Source organism: Acanthopagrus latus, chromosome 14 (assembly GCF_904848185.1).
Source record: "Acanthopagrus latus isolate v.2019 chromosome 14, fAcaLat1.1, whole genome shotgun sequence".
Taxonomy (NCBI): Eukaryota; Metazoa; Chordata; class Actinopteri; order Spariformes; family Sparidae; genus Acanthopagrus; species Acanthopagrus latus.
Window position 1 is genome coordinate 10,488,867 of NC_051052.1, and position 19,278 is coordinate 10,508,144.

The 19,278-nt window shown below is 41.0% G+C and overlaps 2 protein-coding genes and 1 long non-coding RNA gene across 6 annotated transcripts in view; 2 read left to right on the forward strand and 1 right to left on the reverse strand.

Moving 5' to 3' along the window:
• LOC119032326 overlaps positions 1-1,486 on the forward strand; it is a 32,963-nt gene extending 31,477 nt beyond the window's left edge. Inside the window, exons 3-4 of the long non-coding RNA XR_005078852.1 lie at positions 558-651; positions 826-1,486. This is a non-coding gene — a long non-coding RNA (uncharacterized LOC119032326). The remainder of the gene's footprint in view (positions 1-557; positions 652-825) is intronic.
• tfec (transcription factor EC) overlaps positions 1-7,012 on the reverse strand; it is a 47,606-nt gene extending 40,594 nt beyond the window's left edge. For 2 of the 4 annotated variants that reach the window (XM_037121369.1, XM_037121364.1), the window contains exon 1: positions 6,881-7,011. The gene's annotated coding sequence lies outside the window, so the exon portion shown is untranslated. Of the gene's footprint in view, positions 1-6,880 lie in introns of all 4 variants that reach the window. The other 2 variants (XM_037121366.1, XM_037121365.1) reach the window with 2 other exon arrangements.
• Positions 7,013-13,371: 6,359 nt separating this feature from the next.
• akr1b1.2 (aldo-keto reductase family 1, member B1 (aldose reductase), tandem duplicate 2) lies at positions 13,372-18,811 on the forward strand. The gene is made up of 10 exons (XM_037122324.1): positions 13,372-13,530; positions 14,450-14,617; positions 14,738-14,854; positions 15,080-15,157; positions 15,349-15,471; positions 16,538-16,644; positions 17,220-17,301; positions 17,545-17,628; positions 17,736-17,818; positions 17,946-18,811. Exons 1-10 carry the CDS (start codon positions 13,465-13,467, stop codon positions 17,986-17,988), a joined length of 951 nt encoding a protein of 316 aa, XP_036978219.1. The 5' UTR covers positions 13,372-13,464; the 3' UTR covers positions 17,989-18,811.
• The last annotated feature ends 467 nt before the right edge of the window (positions 18,812-19,278 follow it).

A 19,278-nucleotide genomic window follows, 5' to 3' on the forward strand; every position in this document is an offset into this window, starting at 1 on the left:
AACCTGCTCATTATCTTGCGTCGCACAAAAGTGTGTGTGAAGTGTTATAAATGAAATGTTAATTCACTGTTGGCGGCATTTGAAAATGTGGCTGCCTTCCAGTTGTCTTTGAGTGCAATAAAAAAAAATCTTTTGTGGCTAGAAGTGCAAGATGAATCTGAACTTATTAGTGGTTTATAAATTCAGTCAATGTAGTCGATGAATCGGCATTAGTTTGTAAGTTACTGGATGGATATTACATTTGCGCTACATTTAAATGAGCATACCGCTATCTAATTACAACAGATATGCTTGAACTAATCACTAATCCTTCTGTAGCCATGATCTCATCGTTGCAAGTACAGAATTAAAAATGACGTGTAAAAACTCTTAAGAGTACATACTATGAATTGTCAGGTAGAGACCAAATTTGTATAACAGCTGTCATGATTGTCATGTATCAGTCAGAGGGCTAGTTGTCCATTAAGATTCTTAATATTTATTTTGTCTTGTGTGTTTGTTCTGCATCCATTATCTCTACTTCAGCCGGTTGTTCTATGTGATTTTATTTCACTTAGTTGGGGACTCAAAATGAAGGATGTGTTTCAGGAAGCCACCTTGAGGACATGACTCTTCGAGATCAAGACCTACACCTGGCCCTGAGAGTCACAGGTGATTTAGCCCACCGCAGTTAACGCGGCTCATTATCAATTGTCTGCTGAATGGCCACTTGCTGTGTGACTGTGATGTCCCAAACTCATGATACCACCACCTCATGATTCCCTGGTTGTCTGACATGTGTTCTTTATATTGTCATTTATGTGAATTTGTTTGTCTTCCCTCCAGTCCCGACTGAGAGCTGACAGCAGAACTAAAGGCCTCCTGTTGCTCTGCGGGCAGGGTCGACAGATACACTGCACCTCGGAGCAACAGTCAACAGCGCCGCGGTGTTCGCGCCTCTTTACATCCGGCTGCAGGCCTGATTCACAGTCTCGGGGATCCAACCTGTTCATTTGTCATCAGTGACACATCAGTGACACTACTTAATTAAAATAGATATTAATCAGAAGACAGGGAACTTTGTGGTTTAATGAAATAGAGTTACAGATGTGTTATTTGTGAAGTTATTGCTCAGTGGCTGTAGCTACCTGGTGACTCAAGCTAATGGGAATATATAACAGCTAACACTGGAGAGGAGCAGTACATGCACTAACATAAGACAACAGCCACAATCTTTCTGAGCCATGAATAAAACAAACAAACTGACCTTAAAGGGCAACACAGTTTAATACTGTTTTACTTTGTTTATATTTGGCGGACCCTGCCACCTTTTCCAGCTTCATACAGTGTTCTGGGGACCTGAATTTCCTCTGAGAACAGCTTTTTTATTCAGTTATTGAACAAATATATATATTTCTTCGATTGTATTAAAGCCTCATTAATAAGTAAATATATACAGTTTGAATTTCCTCTGCAAAAACTACATAGTGCCCCTTTAAAATCTATCATTCTGTCAGTCTGTCCGTCCATGTTGCACACTTACACAAATCCTCAACCACCCAAGTGGAGACAGGAAGTTTGGAATATCATTGGCGAGGATTTTCTGACTGTCTGTGTCACAGATGAGAAAACACACACACACACACACACACACACACACACACACACACACACACACTCCGACGTCTGCCTCATTAAAACCTTTCCCATAGATGTGCTACTTTGTACAGCTCTCCACTCATCATCACCTCCAATCCGCTCAACCCTTGCCTCCCTTTGAGCTCCACTATTTATTTTCATCAAGGCCTCTCTCTCGGCCCTCTTTCTCTTTATCTCCCTCGCTCGCCCCCTCATCCACAGTGGGCTTTGTTGCTGGGCTGTCATGTATTGAAGCACCTATTTATTTGCCTTTTTTATACCGCTAATTCTCTCTTATTGTCCCTCCTGGCGTCCCGTCGCGTCGGGTACAAGGCCACCGCGAGAGTTTTGTTCCCTGTGTTCGAGACATGAGTCAGCAAGCCGAGATAATGATGAAGAGCTCAGACACGCAGGAGATCCAGCCTCTATATCGCTGATCACACCGGCAAAGTCTTCTTAACATACACCCCTCACACAATGTCATTATTACAGAGTGTGTTCAGTGTGTGTGAGGGGCTGAGGTCGCCATTTAGGATTGCATTTTAAACCAGTGCGGTTTTGCTGTTCCTCCACTGTTTGTTCTGATCCCGATCACTTAAACAAGGGTTTGATACGAGCCAACTAAAGGAGCCTTTTAAAACGGGCTTTGAAAGAACATCATTTTATATTTCATTATGTCACTTTGGTTTGACTCCATGTTACTTCAATGAAATCATAATGAGCTACACTGGATGCTGAAGTCCAAATTCAGAGGGGGTGCAAAGGATCTTCTATTACATATGCATGATCGTACATAATACATTAATTAAGATAGTCATTTTCTTTTTTGAATTCAGCTGTATCTGGGATGCATCACCAACATCGGACGACTCCGTTTATACATAATGTGGTTAGGGGCTAGCTGGTTAGCATGCTAACTCCATTAGACATCCTTGCAACACGGTACATAGGTGTCAAAACTGTTATTTCTAGTGACATTTTTAATGTTTTAAACTGAAATTCTTGCATATTGCAGCTTTACGAACAACTATGAGTGTATGGAAATAGCCAGTCTTTTCGCTGATGGTCTCATTTTCTTATGCAGGTCATATAGAGAGATCAGTATTAAATGGTTAAAACCTAATACCTGTAGATTAGGTCAGATTGGATTTTAGATTAGACTTTGTTTATCCCACAGTGGGGAAATTCACTTCACTATTCAAGAAGTAACAAGTACAGGACAAAGAGTCAGACAAAAACAGAGTGAATGGAAAGTGAATGTTCAGGTAGCGCTCCAGTTAAACAGCAGTGCATGTAGATATATTTTATGTATACCTGTAAGACAGACCAATCCAGTGAAGGGGGAAAATGTGAGGAATCAACCTATACTTGGGTTCAACTTCAACTTTTACATTTACATTGTTTGAAATCAGGTTTATCTGAAACACCATTAAGGGGGAAAAAAAATGGCAATTTTGTAGCCAGTAAGCCAGTAAAAACCCTGACACACAGTCAAAAAAAGCACAAAACTACTGTATGTAGCATTTGAGAAGAATACTTTTACCTAAGTATTATTTTAATATCAGTAGTTTTATTTGTAATTGAATATATAAAGTTCCACATCCAACACAGTAACTTATTGCTTTTATATGACATTTACAATATTCCCTTTAATAGATCGCATCTGTATTAACAAGGAAATATAGTGGTTTTAATCTAGTCATTCTCCTTGTGTTAAGTTATCTTTACTCACTGAAATATGTGTGTAATTTGAAATTTGAGTGTCCTGGAACTGTGAAATACATGATCATATACTGAAGTTACATACATTTTCCAGCTGCTTTAACAGCCAGCATGACTCAAGTTAATGTACTGTAGTCCTTCTGGTCTATTGCTCTGAGAGAAACCAACCATAGGCAGCGCACAGGGGGAGCTTTGATATGCTTACATTCGACATCACAATACCATTACGCTTAAACTGTGGAAGAAACACGGACGGCACGTGCGTGCGCGTTGTCCAATGCGATTCTGTTCAGTTCCGTTCTATATACGGGTCTCCCTCGCAAGTCAATCATATCCATTTTGTGACTTCAAAGAGTGGTTTCGGGAAGAGGCTGCAGACCGTGGATGAGCATTCACTTTCGCTTTTCATTGGTCAGGGGTGCGCGCCACCGCTGAGCGGAGGTTACCACAGGCTCACTTTGAAGTGAGGCCTCAGAGCAGACAATGTTTACATTCTTCTGGCACATTACAGCCTCCAGCCCACCGCCTCTTACACACACGTCTGTGCATCAGACTGCTACAAATGCCAGCTGAAATACTGATACGACCAAATGTTTTCACGGCTGACGACTATTATTAGTTGTAGAAGTATCATTATTCATTGAGGGAATGTAAGTAAGTGCATTTACTCAAGTTTGAGGTACTATCACATCTTGAGGTACAAAGTGATGCAGGGCTAGCTGGTTAGCATGCTAACTTAAAGCTTGGTAACTCGTTGATGGTGCCGTGTATGGTAACAGGGTGAACGGTGTCTCTGCCTCAGCCACTCTGCCCCATCACTTGTTTCTGCACTGTGTAACTTCAGGGAGAGGGAAGGAACACGGTGTTACATACACGTTTACTTCAACATGCAAGATTTCAACACATGACATGGTTATGACATAACGTAGAGTTTTGTTTGTGGTTAGCAGCTACATTACATCTGATGAATTGTTGCAGACCTGGGATTTGTATTTATGACAGTGGTGTTACACTCAGAAACTGTGGGGGGCGCCAAATCACACAAAAATGCCAAATTCTACACAATGTTTCTATATGCAACTTTCTTTTTGGCAGAATCCATAGATGTCTTTGACACGTTGTCAAAACCTTTATTTCTTTACATTCTGCGGATAACTTGACTTGCTTTTTGACTGTTTTAAACTGTAATTCTTACATATTGCACCTTTAAGGGGAAGCTAATGCCAGTTTTGTAAAAAAAAAAAAAAAGTACTTAGAAGTGAGAAAAAGTAAAGATATTATTTATAACTTTGCTCAAAGTACAAGTCACCCATAGAAATCATACTTGATGAAAAATTCTCATTTGTATCAAAAGCAAGTTAATGAAACACATACAGTACGTGCATGTGTAAAATTAACCAGTCATTTTTCTGAGTATCAGGATCACTGTTGTATTTTCCCTCCGATTGCCAGTACAACAACTGAACTGAAAAAAAGCGCTGCTTTGGCTCTGATGAAAACTGCAAAGTAACTAAAGTTATCAAATAAAGTGGTTAAAAGAAGGATATGTGCCTCAAAAATGTAGTTGAGTGGAAGTAAAAATGACTCGAAAATGGAAATACTCAAATAAAGCACAAGTGCCTCAAAATGACATCCTGATTTATGCAGTTACATTCCATAACATGATGAACTTCTCTTGAAATGTAAATCAAATCCAGGCTGTCGTTTCAAGGTTAACCACAAGATGGTGCTGTTTACACCCATTCAACTTTTTCAAAAGACGTTGCCCATACTCTGTATTTCCTTATGGAAACTGCAACCAGTGCCCCCACAAATTATAATTAGACAGCAAAAAAGTCCTGAATTAATCGAGAAGGCACATGTGTGTCATACATTGCCTGTTTTTATATGACACTGCTGGTAAGCCGTGACTCAGATGACAGTCACTGCTAGTTCTCCAATTGCGGAAGCCTTAATGTCAAAGTAACGCTGCACACTGCTCCCTCTGCACCCCATCCTCTGCACACACACACCAGCTGTGTGACAGTGCACACATCACAGCCACACACCGATGACACACATTCTTTCAGCCGGGCTCATCTTTGATTAAAAATGAAAAGACATGCGAAGCGTTTAAAATCCGCACTTGAAGTTTTAATTAGCCTTGAATCCCAAAATTAACCATTTATCTGAAACTTTTTTTTTTCTTGCTCTCTGTGATTATTTGTGACACACATACTTTGAGGAAAAAATTTCTACCCAGTCATCTTGGTTGTGACTCATGTGTGTCCCATGAGGTCCTTTTACACACGTCGTATAGCTCATTCTTCCACACGGTTTTCCCCCTCCCCAGCCCCAAACCCCCGCACGCACCGCTCTGAAAACAGCATTCCCGTGATGTAAGATTAGAGAAGTTCACAGGGTTTTTTCTCCTTATATTGTAAATAATATCAGGTGACTAAAAGATGAGGAAGTAGCCCATGAGGAACTTTAAAGATTTTCCCGCTGTGTCATTGTGATCTCTCAAACAGGCCCCTCGTGACAGGATGTTGTCAAAGTGACACCAGGAAACAAGGGATGCTGCGAGACTCAATGCAGCATTAAGTACTTGAAGTCATATTAGTGCAGAGAGGAGTAAATTATAAAGAGAAGAAGACGTTCACCGTCATCTGCGCAACCTCGTAGGAAGGTTTGTCCCTCCTGATCCGGGTTGACATGAAACTTTATTTTAAAACGATCTTAAGATAATGCATGACAGTTCTCTTGAAACCACTCTGAAAACTTGTGATTTATATCTATAAAAATGTCTGTGATTGACTTTCCAACATGCCGTTAACAAACTTCCTGTTATACAGAATGTTGCTTGCAGTGAAGTGAACATAATAACATAACATTGAACTGTACTAAAACTCTTTTTGAGAACGCTTTAAAGATGAGCGTACACATTCTCTTGACACCGTTGTGGATCCACTGGTAAATTTGCACCGTACAACCTTTTTTACGACCTCTGAACAAAAAGAGGCGGCGCTCTTGACATAAGGAATGGCATCTCGCAAGAGCTGATTTTGTGAGTACTTTACATTTGCTTTTGAAATCATAAGACCAAATGGGCTTGTGTTTTACATAAGAAACACAAATTACCAATCTATAAGTCCTATATATTCCCACGGAACTAATAAATTGTATCTAACAAGTTACATATTGCACCTTTAATGATTTACATGTGCAAAAATGTCTGCAATTAACAGCAATTGGGAATTCTTATCCACACAAATTTGACATCTTCTTAAATTTGGTATTTTAGCTACATAACAATGAAATCGAAAAGTTTTTTTTTTTAAGAGCCAGAAATTAGTTCTTTACACACAATAATATTCCAACCTGCCGCAAGTGAACTTCCTGTCGAACAGGACGTTGCTTTCAGATCGAAGGTGAATCATTATAACCATCTGCCAGAACAGCTTTTATAAAGTACACATTCATTCACTTTACAGCACACCTCAGATTGCACCATTATTTGCATTTCTGTGTATCTGGTTGAGAATCCAGAATTCCTAATTACCTGTAGTTTGGTTGCTATGGAAGACCGGTCTCTTTGGTATACTGGATATCTGCGTACGTCAATGTCCAACTTCAGTTTATCCAAATTCAGCCAAAACTTGCTTGTTGCTCTGCCTCCTGTTGTTGTTTAATCATTACTGGAAGCATGGACAAGTGAAAGGGCCCCAGATTTAAACAGATTTGTGTTTCCTCTTTTCTAGCGCCACAGAGCGGGGTGCAAAGGGAAGCTTTTACGTCAACTGCCCTAAATTTGAGACAGAAATAATCGCACATTCTGGCAAGTCATCGTGTTGCATAATCCCGGACACCCATAAATGAATCAAATAGAGTGAAAAACCTTGAAAAAGGCACAAAAATATCAATGCTTACAAAGTGGTCTTGTGTATCTGACTTTGTTATGAGGTTTTTTCTGGAAATTCTCAACCAAACTCACGGTACTTACCTGGTAAATTACTCCAGACACTTCAGCTGATCATGCAGCATCCACACTCTGATATTGTTGTCAAGGTCGATCCTAAAAATAAAGGCTTGACTTTCAAGTGCAGATTGTACGCCGTTAATTTCATATTCTTGAGACAGTTTGTCCATAACTGATCAGCGCCGCTCGACTTGTAAGAACAAAAACACACAAGTGTTTTTGGTCAGCGTTACGGGGACGGCGGCATTTCAATCCAGAAGGAAAAGGGCTCCGATACTGCATTCACGGTCACACTGTAATCTGCATAATGACAGTGATGAACAACCCATCAGGGGACAGTTTGAGAGAAAAAGCCTCCAAATTCTCCTTCAGATGCATGTTGATTGTGTTTATTCATGGCAGTTAGGTTGATGAGGGTGCAATATGGAGGAGGCTGGATGGACACTTGTTATGTGTTACCGTTAGAATAGCAGACATCTCTCGACGAGGAACAAACAGCGAAGGCAGACTGAAATCAAGGCGTCTGTGAAAGCTCTCAGGAATGCAAATTCAAAAGCACTTCATTACTTGCTTTTTCCCTGCAATCTTGTGTCTGAGAGACTGAACTAAGTGGTTAATCAAGCCAAAAACCAAACCATGTCTGAGGGGCCAGCGAGGAGACGCCGGTGCTCGCAGACAAGGCCAAGACTGTGTGTATGTGTGCTCACAATATGTATGTTAGGGTTTAGGATCCATGAAGATGTAGAATTTCTAGCGACCCATGCTATCTGCTTGTTGGAGGTCTTTAACATAACTTCAAAACTATTATTTCCTCACATTCTGTGAATATGTTATTGTTATCCAGGTGGCTAACTTTCAATTGCAGTCCTCACAGAATGCTAACACTTGCTAATTAGCTCCACACTGTATACAATGTACAGCTACGGCTAAAGAGAACGCGTCACAAACCAGATTATTGGTCGAATTCAAACCATTAATGGCCCTCAGTTAAAAGGGAGGGGATCACCAAAGTTAATATAATTCATCCTCAGGGGAGCTTGAATGTCTGAACCACATTTCAAAATGTTCAACAATAGTTGTAACTGTTTCCCTCAAATGTGCAGCTCACGATGAGGTAATTACCAAAGCCATGAGGATTCATCCTCTGGAGAACATGACTGTCTGCACGAGAGGTGGACTGACTATCATTGCCATCCCGAGTGCCGCCACGGCTAGAATGGCTACAAATGCACAATGACTTCGCATGATATTAAAGCCATGTGACAGATGTTGAGTGTGAACCCTTTTTGAGTCATCCCAACATTATCAGAACTTTTAAATGTCACCAGAGGACACTCTATTGAACTGGTGGGTGTTCGCAGTCCATTTAGAATTATTAGTTTATTACTGCCTGTTATATTTGCATTCAGGAGCGCTGTGGCGGCAGAAATGAGACAAAAGAGGTCATAATGTGTTTCCTATCTAATTTCCACTTTGTCCCCATCGGAATTAGAAATGCACACAATAGCGTACCCTCTCTGTGGTTATGCGAGGACACCCATTCTGTCTGTCACGTGCAGTTCAAAACCGGATGCTTTTAGCCATGAGAAGAATTTAAGGCAAACACGTGGGGCTTGATTTTATTGTAGAGGTCCTTTCTATTACAAGGTGTAGCTTTAAATAGTCCTGCAAAATGTGTTCAGTGCAAATAGGACAGTTAGGGAAAGACAATATGAGACTGTTGGACAGTAATATGTGTTAAAAGTGTTAAAAAAAAAAAACGTTAAGGGGATCCAAGAAATTACCAAAACATGCTGAAAGGGGAGTTCGTGAAGAGGCCCTTTCTCACACACACACACGCACACACACACACACATTCCGTAACATTAGCTGAATAAATTGCCTGGACTATTCTGGTAGAGGCAAGGTCTTAACACGATTTCAGTGCTATGCGCCAATTCACACACCAACACCGACCACAATGACGTCCCGTCCTGTCTGAAATTAATGCGCTTTTTCATCAGGGTGGTGCTGGTGTGGCGCATGTTTGTAGGGGGTGAGGGTGATTTCAATCTCACAAACCTCAACAGTATTAGACTTTAGCAGTTTTGTCACATTGTATAAAACTGATTAAGTGCCATAGAAACATCACACCCCCTTTTTTCACGCATTAACTCCGTACAGCAAAATGCCATGAAATCAACAGTTTCAGTCATTCTTTCTTTTGCATGAACTGATGTGCAAGGTTGTATATGGTAACAGGACATCAGAATATGTATGTGTTCCACTTTTTTCCTTTTTGAAAATATGTCCTGGGATATTTTTGGAGTTTTCATACCATTCTCAACCACAGGTGGAAGTTCATCAAAGCAGCAACTTCTCTTGATCCTTGCATTTTTTTGGGTTATTGACAAATGCCCAGCCCATCCCCACAGACCCCAAGAGGGCATCGGAAGACTGCTTGTGCTGTTCGATCCCTGGACCAAATCCAGTTGACAACCATAGAAGACAGAGATTAACAGCAGATATTCACATTCTAGTAGCTGAAAGCAGTCAGCTTTTTTTTGTTCACCTTAAAAACAATGCGATTGATAACACTGAACCACTTAATGCACCGAGCTAGCTAACGTCATCACTGCTTACGCCATTAAACATTAACATCGCTAATGCTTGCTGGTTAATGTTAACGTTACTGACGGTCAATGCCGCTTACGCTGGCAAGCTAACGTTTTGGATCAGACAATTATTTTTTAATTATTACTTCATAATCATGTCTAGGAAAAGACAGTATGTGCTTCTCTGCAAACTTGGTGGATGTATTAAAATTTGATTTGTCTACATGAAATGTTATCAGTATGACCTTTTAGTAAACAACTGATCAATTTTGAAAATTGGTGCCAATAGATTGATCAAATTATATCACTGGTACAGTGATGGTAAAAACTATTTCCCGGTCAGAAATATGTCCATCGTATTAACATGCCAACCCTCGGAAATCAACTCCTGACCTCTTTGGGGATCACAAGCCCCTTGTTGAGGACCAGCGGACTAATCGATAAATTGACTAACTGTTTTAGCTCCTTATGAATTTCGACGTTCTGCCCACATCCAGATAATAACGGGATTAACGTTAATTTTGCATCATTTTCTGTGATGTCTGCGGGGCTCAGTTCAGCCTCGGTGCTCTCCGGTGAATCCGAAAAAACATGTAATGCACTTGACAAGTGGCCGCGGTTTACTTTATGACGTGGGGATTTCTCTCCCCTGATCTCGTTGTTGTTCGACGGACGGAATGTGAGGAATGCGAGTGTGTGAGTGAACTCGGCGGGAGCTGACACTCGACATTAGATTTACGGGTGGAGATTATGACCCGGGGCGCTCTGGCAGAAAACGGGAGAAAAAGACAAGCAAAGCCAAGGCCAGTGGGAGAGGCAAGAGGAGGGAGACGCAGGGACGAGGCAGGGCGAATGGCGCAAAGGCCATGAAATGAAATGAGGTGTTTGATCTCCCTGGGACAGGTCAGGTCTTACTGGCAGAGTGTCTGATCTGATGCAGAGCCTGCGAAAGAATGGACACCACCGGCTGCACCGAGCATTTATTATGGCCACGCATAATGGAAAAGGAGACGGCGGCCCGTTGTGGTCCATGTATTTATTTGTCACGCCGCCATCCTTTCTTTGTCCGTCCCACAAGCGTATGAACGTTTTCTCACTTTCCTCTTCAAAATTCTTGGAGCGACCTTGAAATCTCACCTGAGTCCACACTCTTTGTCCGAAAGTTTTCCTTGAGAGGTGCTTGGTTTTTACTCGAGGGGCCTCTGTTGTATCTTCAAATGGCCGTTTCTCTTTTTTCCTTTATTCTAATCGATGCAGTCGCTGCAGTGGAAAACGTCCCCCCGCTCGCCGTCGCCAAATAAGAGCCTCTGAAACGAAAACTTTACCCCCTCTTTTAGATGACAATTGTATGTGGCTGTGTCTTCGTCTGGTTTACCTGTGAGTCTTTGATCATGACAGCATGCGACGCTGTTTGATTCCTGGGGTACTTTGACAGTTTTGCAGGCTGGCAAAAGGCCCTCCGGTGTCTGAAGTTAGATCAGAGGAGACAGGGGCCTGAAAAGCAGGCGTCCAGCTGGGAGAAGATCAGAAGAGACGCAAACTTTAGCGAGAGCCATTGTGAGGTACACAGTGGCTGCTGGCTCCCATAACTTTTTTCTTTATATGTTTTTCATATCGCTCTCTCCCCCCCTCCCCCTTATCTTCTGCTCAGAGCGCTGAATGGCTCAGTTAAAGGTCTGTGAGGTTTTATCTGATTCTGACAAAAAGAGACACCTTGTATTTGTTCCCCCCTTTCAGATATCTCTTGGGGTTTGAGGCCGGCCTGTGCGTGTGTGCGCGTTCACAGCGGAGCACATCTGCTTCAAAGTGTAAGCACAAGGCCATTAGGGAACGTGTAGTCAAAATAATGAAGACTAATTAAAAAAAAAAAAGATGATCTCCCACGTTACATGCTGCACGCTGGACAATGAAGGTACCCGAGGCTGCTCCGAGAGAGTGTAAAGTGAAATCAAAGATCGGACGTGCGCGTGAGTGAAGTGACCAGTCTTGATCAATCGTTTCAGTCACTGTAATTACGGAACGTATCAGCTAATGTATGAACTTATGCGATTGTTTCACTGTGGAGCCTCAGCTGGGTGATTTGAGGAGACTGTCTCGCATGTTGTGTAAGTGTGGTAATGGTGCCCTCTAGTGGCCCAATGACAGAACCAACATTTTTAAAAGAAAAACTGAAAAAAGGCAGGTGCTGTTTTGCCAAGTGGTTCTGACATCTAATTATTACTTTTGTGTTTTCATATGTGATTTTTAAACATTAGCTAATTGATGACAGGCCAACACATCAATATTTTTTTTAAAAAAAATGTAGTAATATCAAACGTATCGCTGAGTCCTATTGTGCATTTATTCTCCTGAGGAAAGTGTACTCATGTTTTTTGTTGTCAAGGTCTTAAAAAGGTCTTAAAATGCAAAGAACCACTCCAATTGTTCAGGAGTGAATGTATTTACTATTTTTCCTCTGGCTGAATTCATGGCCAATCGTCAGCCAACTTAAAGGAACAGTTCACCCCTTAATGAAAATTCAGTTGTTATCTACTCAACCACATGTCAAGAAGTTGGATGAAGAATCTTAGTCCGCAAAACATTTTTAAGGAGCTTCACAGCAAAACTGCATTGCAGCATTCTCCTAAACGACTGAAGTAGATGGGGACGGTTTAATGTAAATGTCGTGGGGTTTTTTTAATGTAAAATAACAGCCACAAAACATACAATGGCTTTGTGAAAATAACATCTCTTCAGTTCAATTTGGGATCAGAGAGCTTCTGGAGACTTGAACTGCACCGGAGAAATGTGTGGAGTTGTTTAATGTTTTATTTTGGCTGTTACATTTAAAAAAAGTCCCCATCTACTTCAGTTGCTCAGGAGATTCAGGAGAAGCTCCAGAAATGGTATATGGACTACGAAACTTCACTTGACTTTCCATCAGCATGGGGGTGAGTAGGTAAGTACATAAATCTCATTTTTGGGTAAACTTATCCTTTAATACCGTGGTGGGTGAGGTCATTTGAACATTTCCATTTCATTGTATGTCATAAACCACTTTTTTAATGTAAGTTTTGTACTTTCTGTACTATTGTACTACATTTTTCTGACCGAAATTGGTTGGTTACTGTATGGATTCATATTTTCATATTTATATTATATTATATTAATATAATATAATATATTCATATTTTACATGATCGACAAATAAATTATGATGGATTGTTATTAAGCTGTTATTAAGTTATTAACCAGCTGTAAATGAAGTGATCAATGAGGTGCACCTTGGACAGACTTAAAGACGCCTAAATGTAAGCACGATTGAATGATACTGTCAGTGCAATGTTGAATACATTTACTCCAGTTAAAGATCTGATACTTACTCTAACTATTCGAGAGTGCTGCTGTCCAAAGTGTACGCGCATGTGTTAATGTTAGGGAGGACAGACTGACAGCACTGTGTGGCCTCAGCTGACCTAAATTAATTATAAAGGCATTACTAATCGATCGACGAGACCCGCGCTCTGCTAGCAGCGAGCTATCCGTCTCTACTCGCCTGGCACAGCAGCACGTCTCCGCTCGTCCTCTGGAAAAATGGCAACGACAGTGAAACTGAACACCGGCGCACAAATGCCCATTGTGGGGCTGGGGACCTGGAAGGTGCGTTAATACTTTTCTTTTTTTTTTTTTTTTCATAATTTGTATTTTTCTCTGCTGTCCTACCGAGTTAACTTACCCGACAGGTCGATGCTTCATGTAAGCTAGCTTGACTGGTCTCCCGAGAGCACCTACCGTCATGTAGCCTGAATGAGTGTTTGAAAGTAACTTTGGTATGCACACCTTCCTTTATTGTGATATATACTGGCTTGTCATTGCGTTTTATTGTGCAAGTAACCCTATATTGCCTCTTAATTTCCACTTGGCACAACACCCCAGCCGTATGTATGGGCGTATGCACTCTTTCTAGAAGAGTGACCGTCGTGTTCAGATTTGTCAAGTTAATCAGCGCTGCGTTTCCTTTGGTTTATTTCCAGAATATTACTGGAACAGACAAAAGTCACAATAACAATGAAGTTCAGTTGTTAGTAGACGCCAGCAAGCATGCAACTCTTCGTTAAAGTGCTTCAAGTTGCTCCTAATCCTGAACAACCAGTCTGACCGTGTGTTTACAAGAAGGGCAAGCCTTATTTGTGTTAACGTTACATTACTACCAACATGGCAGCTGTTTCCTGCTTTATATTAAATGCGATATCTGTCCATAAAATGACTAATAATATCGGCACCTGGCAGTAAAATGGATGAGGTGATTACTAGTAAATACAGTTTAGAGCCAGTTGCCCCTGAACAGTTGGGATCAAATGCAGAAAACGCATCATGTCAGGGAGGTGATTAAAGTGTGATTATCCTTCTGTCAGGTCAGTATCCCACCCAGATTATTTAGTTATCACAGATCTATCAGTATTGGCATAGATGATGTCAATGAAATTTGATGGATTCAATGTATTTTGGTATCAACATCAGCCCCAAACACTCTATTGTTCATGTTCTAACCACCATATCTACTGTCCCTGTCTGCCAGTCTCCCCCTGGCAAGGTCACGGAGGCGGTGAAAGCAGCCATCACAGCGGGCTACAGGCACATCGATGGAGCATACGTCTACCAGAACGAGACGGAGGTGGGAGAGGGTGTTGATGCCATGATCAAGGCCGGCGTGGTCAAGAGGGAGGATCTTTTCATTGTTAGCAAGGTGACTTGTGGGTGCAAAATCTTATTGCCCTAACTGGTATATTTTCCTCCACAAATAGGCACTCAAACCGATGTTTATGTCACCATGGCTCATTGACTTCCCTGTCTTTTGATTTGATAGCTGTGGTGCACTTTTCATGCCAAGTCAGTGGTGAGGCAGGCTTGTGAAAAGACCCTCAGTGATCTGAAACTGGACTACCTAGACCTCTATCTAGTGCACTGGCCCATGGGTCTCAAGGTAGGCACACTGTTATATTAGCAACAATGTGTGAAAATCTGTTGTATCTTCCTGCCTATGATACAAGTGGAATCTTTGCACAGATGAGCAAATATCCACATAATCTATAACCAAATGTCCCTTTTTTTCTGATGATGTTTAATCGAGGAGTGAGCCTTCATATTGTCACTGTCACAGTAATGTGATGTAAACCTGTAGACGCTTCTTCCCTCTGTCATGTTACAGCCTGGCAGTGAGCTTATTCCTCTGAACGACGCAGGAGAGACGATCAATGACGATACGAACTTCCTGGATACATGGGAGGTGAGATAAACAGACAACTAACTCACTTTTACAAAACACAAGGTTCAAAAACTTCCTGGAAAATATGATTCTGAAGTATTGTGACCTTTTTTTGTGTATTTAAAACCAAAACCACTGCATTTTCAGTTTGTTTTCAAGTAATTCAATGTATTAATTGTTTATGAACAGCTCTGTTTGGTCAACTTTCTCAGGGAATGGAAGAGCTGGTGGATGCTGGTTTGGTCAAAGCTATCGGTATCTCCAACTTCAACAAGGCGCAGATTGAAGCCATCCTCAACAAGCCAGGCCTCAAGTACAAGCCGGCCAACAACCAGGTACACTAAGTGACACGTTAACCTTAGTGAATTCACCTTTGTTGCGCAAAGTGATAACACTTTCCACCTGATAACAGTATGGGCCATTTGCTATTTAAACATGCATGCACAGCGTTAAACACACAGTCAAGAAAACGGAATGCATTCGCAGTACTTAAAGGACAAGAGGCCGTAATGGCAGTATCTGTCTCCTCCTATCAGCTCTGAGGAATGAATGTCCTGCTAATTCGTAATGGGCCGCAGCCGTTCTCCCTCAGGCCAAAGCAATTAGCTGAGGTGACCTTATATTTTTGCTGTTTTTCAGAGCCATTGTTCAGCATCAGTGTCTTGTTTTGTCTGTTGTATATCCGATTACAGCCCCACTTTCCTCCTGCCCTTTGTCGTGACAGGCACCAAACCAGAACAAATGATGCACATATAGAGTATGAGCCATTTTATTTCTTTTAAACAATGTCAGATAAGTACAGAAGGCTTTGTTGGCTAATGTTTAATGCAATCACTCTAATATAGTCTTGTGCCTCTCTTATAAACACATGCTTGAATAGTTTTGGGGCTGTGTTTTCCAAAGGACACCTCTGCACAAAGCAGTCCGACAGCTTTTATTCAGCTGTGTCACATTTGACATCACAAACCGGCCTTGAAGACTGGAAGGCAGTCGGGAAGCAAGTCCCAATGTTACTGTAGTTACTTTTAAATATATTTGACCACGTTCTTGCCATCAAACTTAATTATGTTGGAGTGCTGCGTTAATTGCGATGGATCAGAAACCATTTATGCGCTAATGTCAGGAACTTCAACTCGCGTCACAGCATTGCAGCACAAAATTAGCATGTCCACCCTGTTTCATTCGACACTTTTCCAATAGATATAGAATGTCTCCATAAGAGAAGACACTGAATTGAAGTTTGAAGACAAAATCCATTGGCAGGACAGTTGCAAAGTAATACTTTACCTTGTAGTGTACAGAGCAACACAATCTTTTACCCTCGGTATTTGTTCAGTTGGCTTTACTCTTAAGGTTTCTGCAATGCATGACAAGACCTGTGTGTTTGTCCTTCTGCTGTAGGTGGAGTGCCATCCATACCTGACCCAGGAGAAGCTGATCAACTACTGCCACTCTCAGGGCATCTCTGTGACAGCTTACAGCCCCCTGGGCTCCCCAGACAGACCCTGGTCAGTTAGCATGACAATCACACTTGTGTCAAAATAAGATGAGAAAGGAATTGTATGTTTTTTGGGGTTTTTTTTGTTTGTTTTGATTTGTTTTCCACAGACTCCAAGAAAATGGGTCATGATAATTGCCAAATCAGTATTCATTGCGGTCTGTCTGTCACATTCTGTGTGTGGTTAGTTTCAACTTGTGACTGTTGTTCCTCTTTGTCTTGGCGGTTTGTTTGTGTGCATATTTTGTCACGATTTAGATTGGCTCGGTAATTGGCTTATTTCTTTTCTTTCATTTTTGATTGATAAATCTAGATAAATTCATACATTCTGATTCTTGGTTGATGAGAGACTCAACATTTTTCAGCGTCTTTCTCCAGAATCGCTGAATAGACATGTACAAAAAAAGCTCCACAGCATTCGAATGTTGAGTGTCAGCATTGAATGAAGCTTTAATATTCAATAGAGTCCCAGTTAATTCAGAGTTTGCTCGAGATATATCTTTGAATTTTGATTGTCAGCAAAATAATGAGTAATGAAGTGTGAGAGTCTTGTAATACTATACTGGATGATGTCTTTAATTGCAGGGCTAAACCTGACGACCCCTCACTGCTGGAGAATTCAGATATTAAAGCCATTGCTGAGAAGTACAAGAAGACACCCGCTCAGGTACAGAAAAAGCAAAATGAAACCAAAGTTTTAAAAATGTATTGTGCACATGCAAACAAAATACTTGTTCCTCTTTTCTCTGGCATCTGTAATCTGAGTTAATAATCAGTCGCAGTGCAGTCTAAATTTACACAAGACAGAAAAATGTGGTTGACTTGGTTGACCCTTCACATGGCTCTTACATTTAAAGTCACGACTTCTTGTTAAATTCACGTGTTAAAATCCTCCCTCCCTCTCTGCCAGGTCTTGATCCGCTTCCACGTCCAGAGGAACGTGATTGTGATCCCGAAGTCGGTCACACCTCAGCGCATTCAGGAGAATTTCCAGGTAATCAGCTGAGAAATACTTCAGATACTTTCTGGGATTAGCTCTCAATCTGCTTCACTTACTTGCGCTTGTGGCTCGTGCATGAAGGGTTGTTTACATCTTCGCAGGTGTTTGACTTTGAACTGAATGATGAGGAAGTGAAGACTATATTGGGATTCAACAGGAACTGGAGAGCTTGTCCCATGCAATGGTGAGATTGTACATCACTGAGTGCTTTTTTCCCTTTTTTTTTGTTGTTTGTAACATTGTTAAGATGATGTTGTCTGCCAGGAAATCTATTCATTTTCCTTCTTCTCTCTCTCTCCCTCTTTCTTTAGGGGCATAAAGCACAAGGATTACCCATTCAACGATGAATTCTGAAATAATAAATGCAGATTTTTTTTCCACACGTTTACAGTGGGTGCTGGGGCTTCCTTGTCTGCTCTCTTGTCTGCTTACTTTCCTGTTCATTAGAGCAGCTTGCAGTGCTGGTGTGGCCTTGCATCTGATTTTCATGTTACATTTGTCAAGAGAAACCTTGACATCTGTTATTACCCGTTTTTTCTCTATGAAAGCTGGTAACCAGATTTACAAACACTCCAAAGACCTGAGGTCATCGTCCAGTTTCTGAGCTTATTGTCATGTAGATTACTTCGAGGTCTGTATTGTTACTGAAGAACATGATGTGTGCCATATAAGTACAGAGGCAATATTTTTTTATGTCACAGACAGTTCTAAGTTAGTCCTAAGAACATAAAAAGCAATTCAAAGTGTTGTCATTTGTTTTAAGCTCAGAGTTTAAGTCTAAACATATTTTTTATAGCACAAATTGGGTTTGAGGGATTCATCTTATGTCAAAGCACTCCTCATGTTACTAAACATGTTTTTTCTAAGTGTTTCATTGTCTAATCAAGTATATTTTTACCACTTGTGCAGAGATATCAGGGCCTTAGCATATAGATTTGACTGAACAGTCAAAGCACTATTATCTCAGTCAAATACAGAACAAATTACCTCGATTTGTTTTAGGATGACAAAGTACTTCCCACTGTCACTTGTCGCAAGTCATACATGGCACTTTCTTATCATGTGTATTAACCCTGTTATGAAATATTTGCTTTCACTTCCCATGTGAGCTGTTTTTGTTACGTGCTGAAAAAAAGTCTTGTGGGGGAAAATAAAACAAGCTGGTGTGAGTTCATCACTTTGTGCCTCTTTTTGACCACAAGAGGGCAGAAACTTGCATAGTCAGACCGAGGGAATGAAGGAGCGACTGGAGCCTTTTAAGGTGTCAGGTGAACACACACACACACACACACACAAATAAATGTATTGAGATATCTAACGCTCAGTTTTGGTTTTTTTTTGATAACCTAGTTACAGCAATAAGATACAGATTTACTTATCCTGTTGGTTAGGCTGTGAAAGAAGGGTATTGACAAATATTATTAAGCCTTGTTTCCACTAAAATATGGGTTACGAACCCAGTGTAACTCACAGTAGCTGTTCCTAAATGATATCAAGTTATCTCTGGGTGTTCTGACCAATCAGTGGTCTGCAGTGTTTTAACCTCACCTTTAAGTATCAGATCAGTGTGCCAGGTACCTCAACAGAAAGATCATGAAAAAACAGGACAGCATGGAGTGTTTTTTGTTGTTGTACCATTCCCAT

Coding starts and splice junctions, on each gene's coding strand:
- akr1b1.2 (XM_037122324.1), top strand. CDS start 13,465: ATGGCAACGACAGTGAAACTGAACACCGGCGCACAAATGCCCATTGTG. Junction 14,855..15,079: donor ACTGGCCCATGGGTCTCAAG/GTAGGCACACTG, acceptor GTCATGTTACAG/CCTGGCAGTGAGCTTATTCC. Junction 16,645..17,219: donor GGCTCCCCAGACAGACCCTG/GTCAGTTAGCAT, acceptor CTTTAATTGCAG/GGCTAAACCTGACGACCCCT.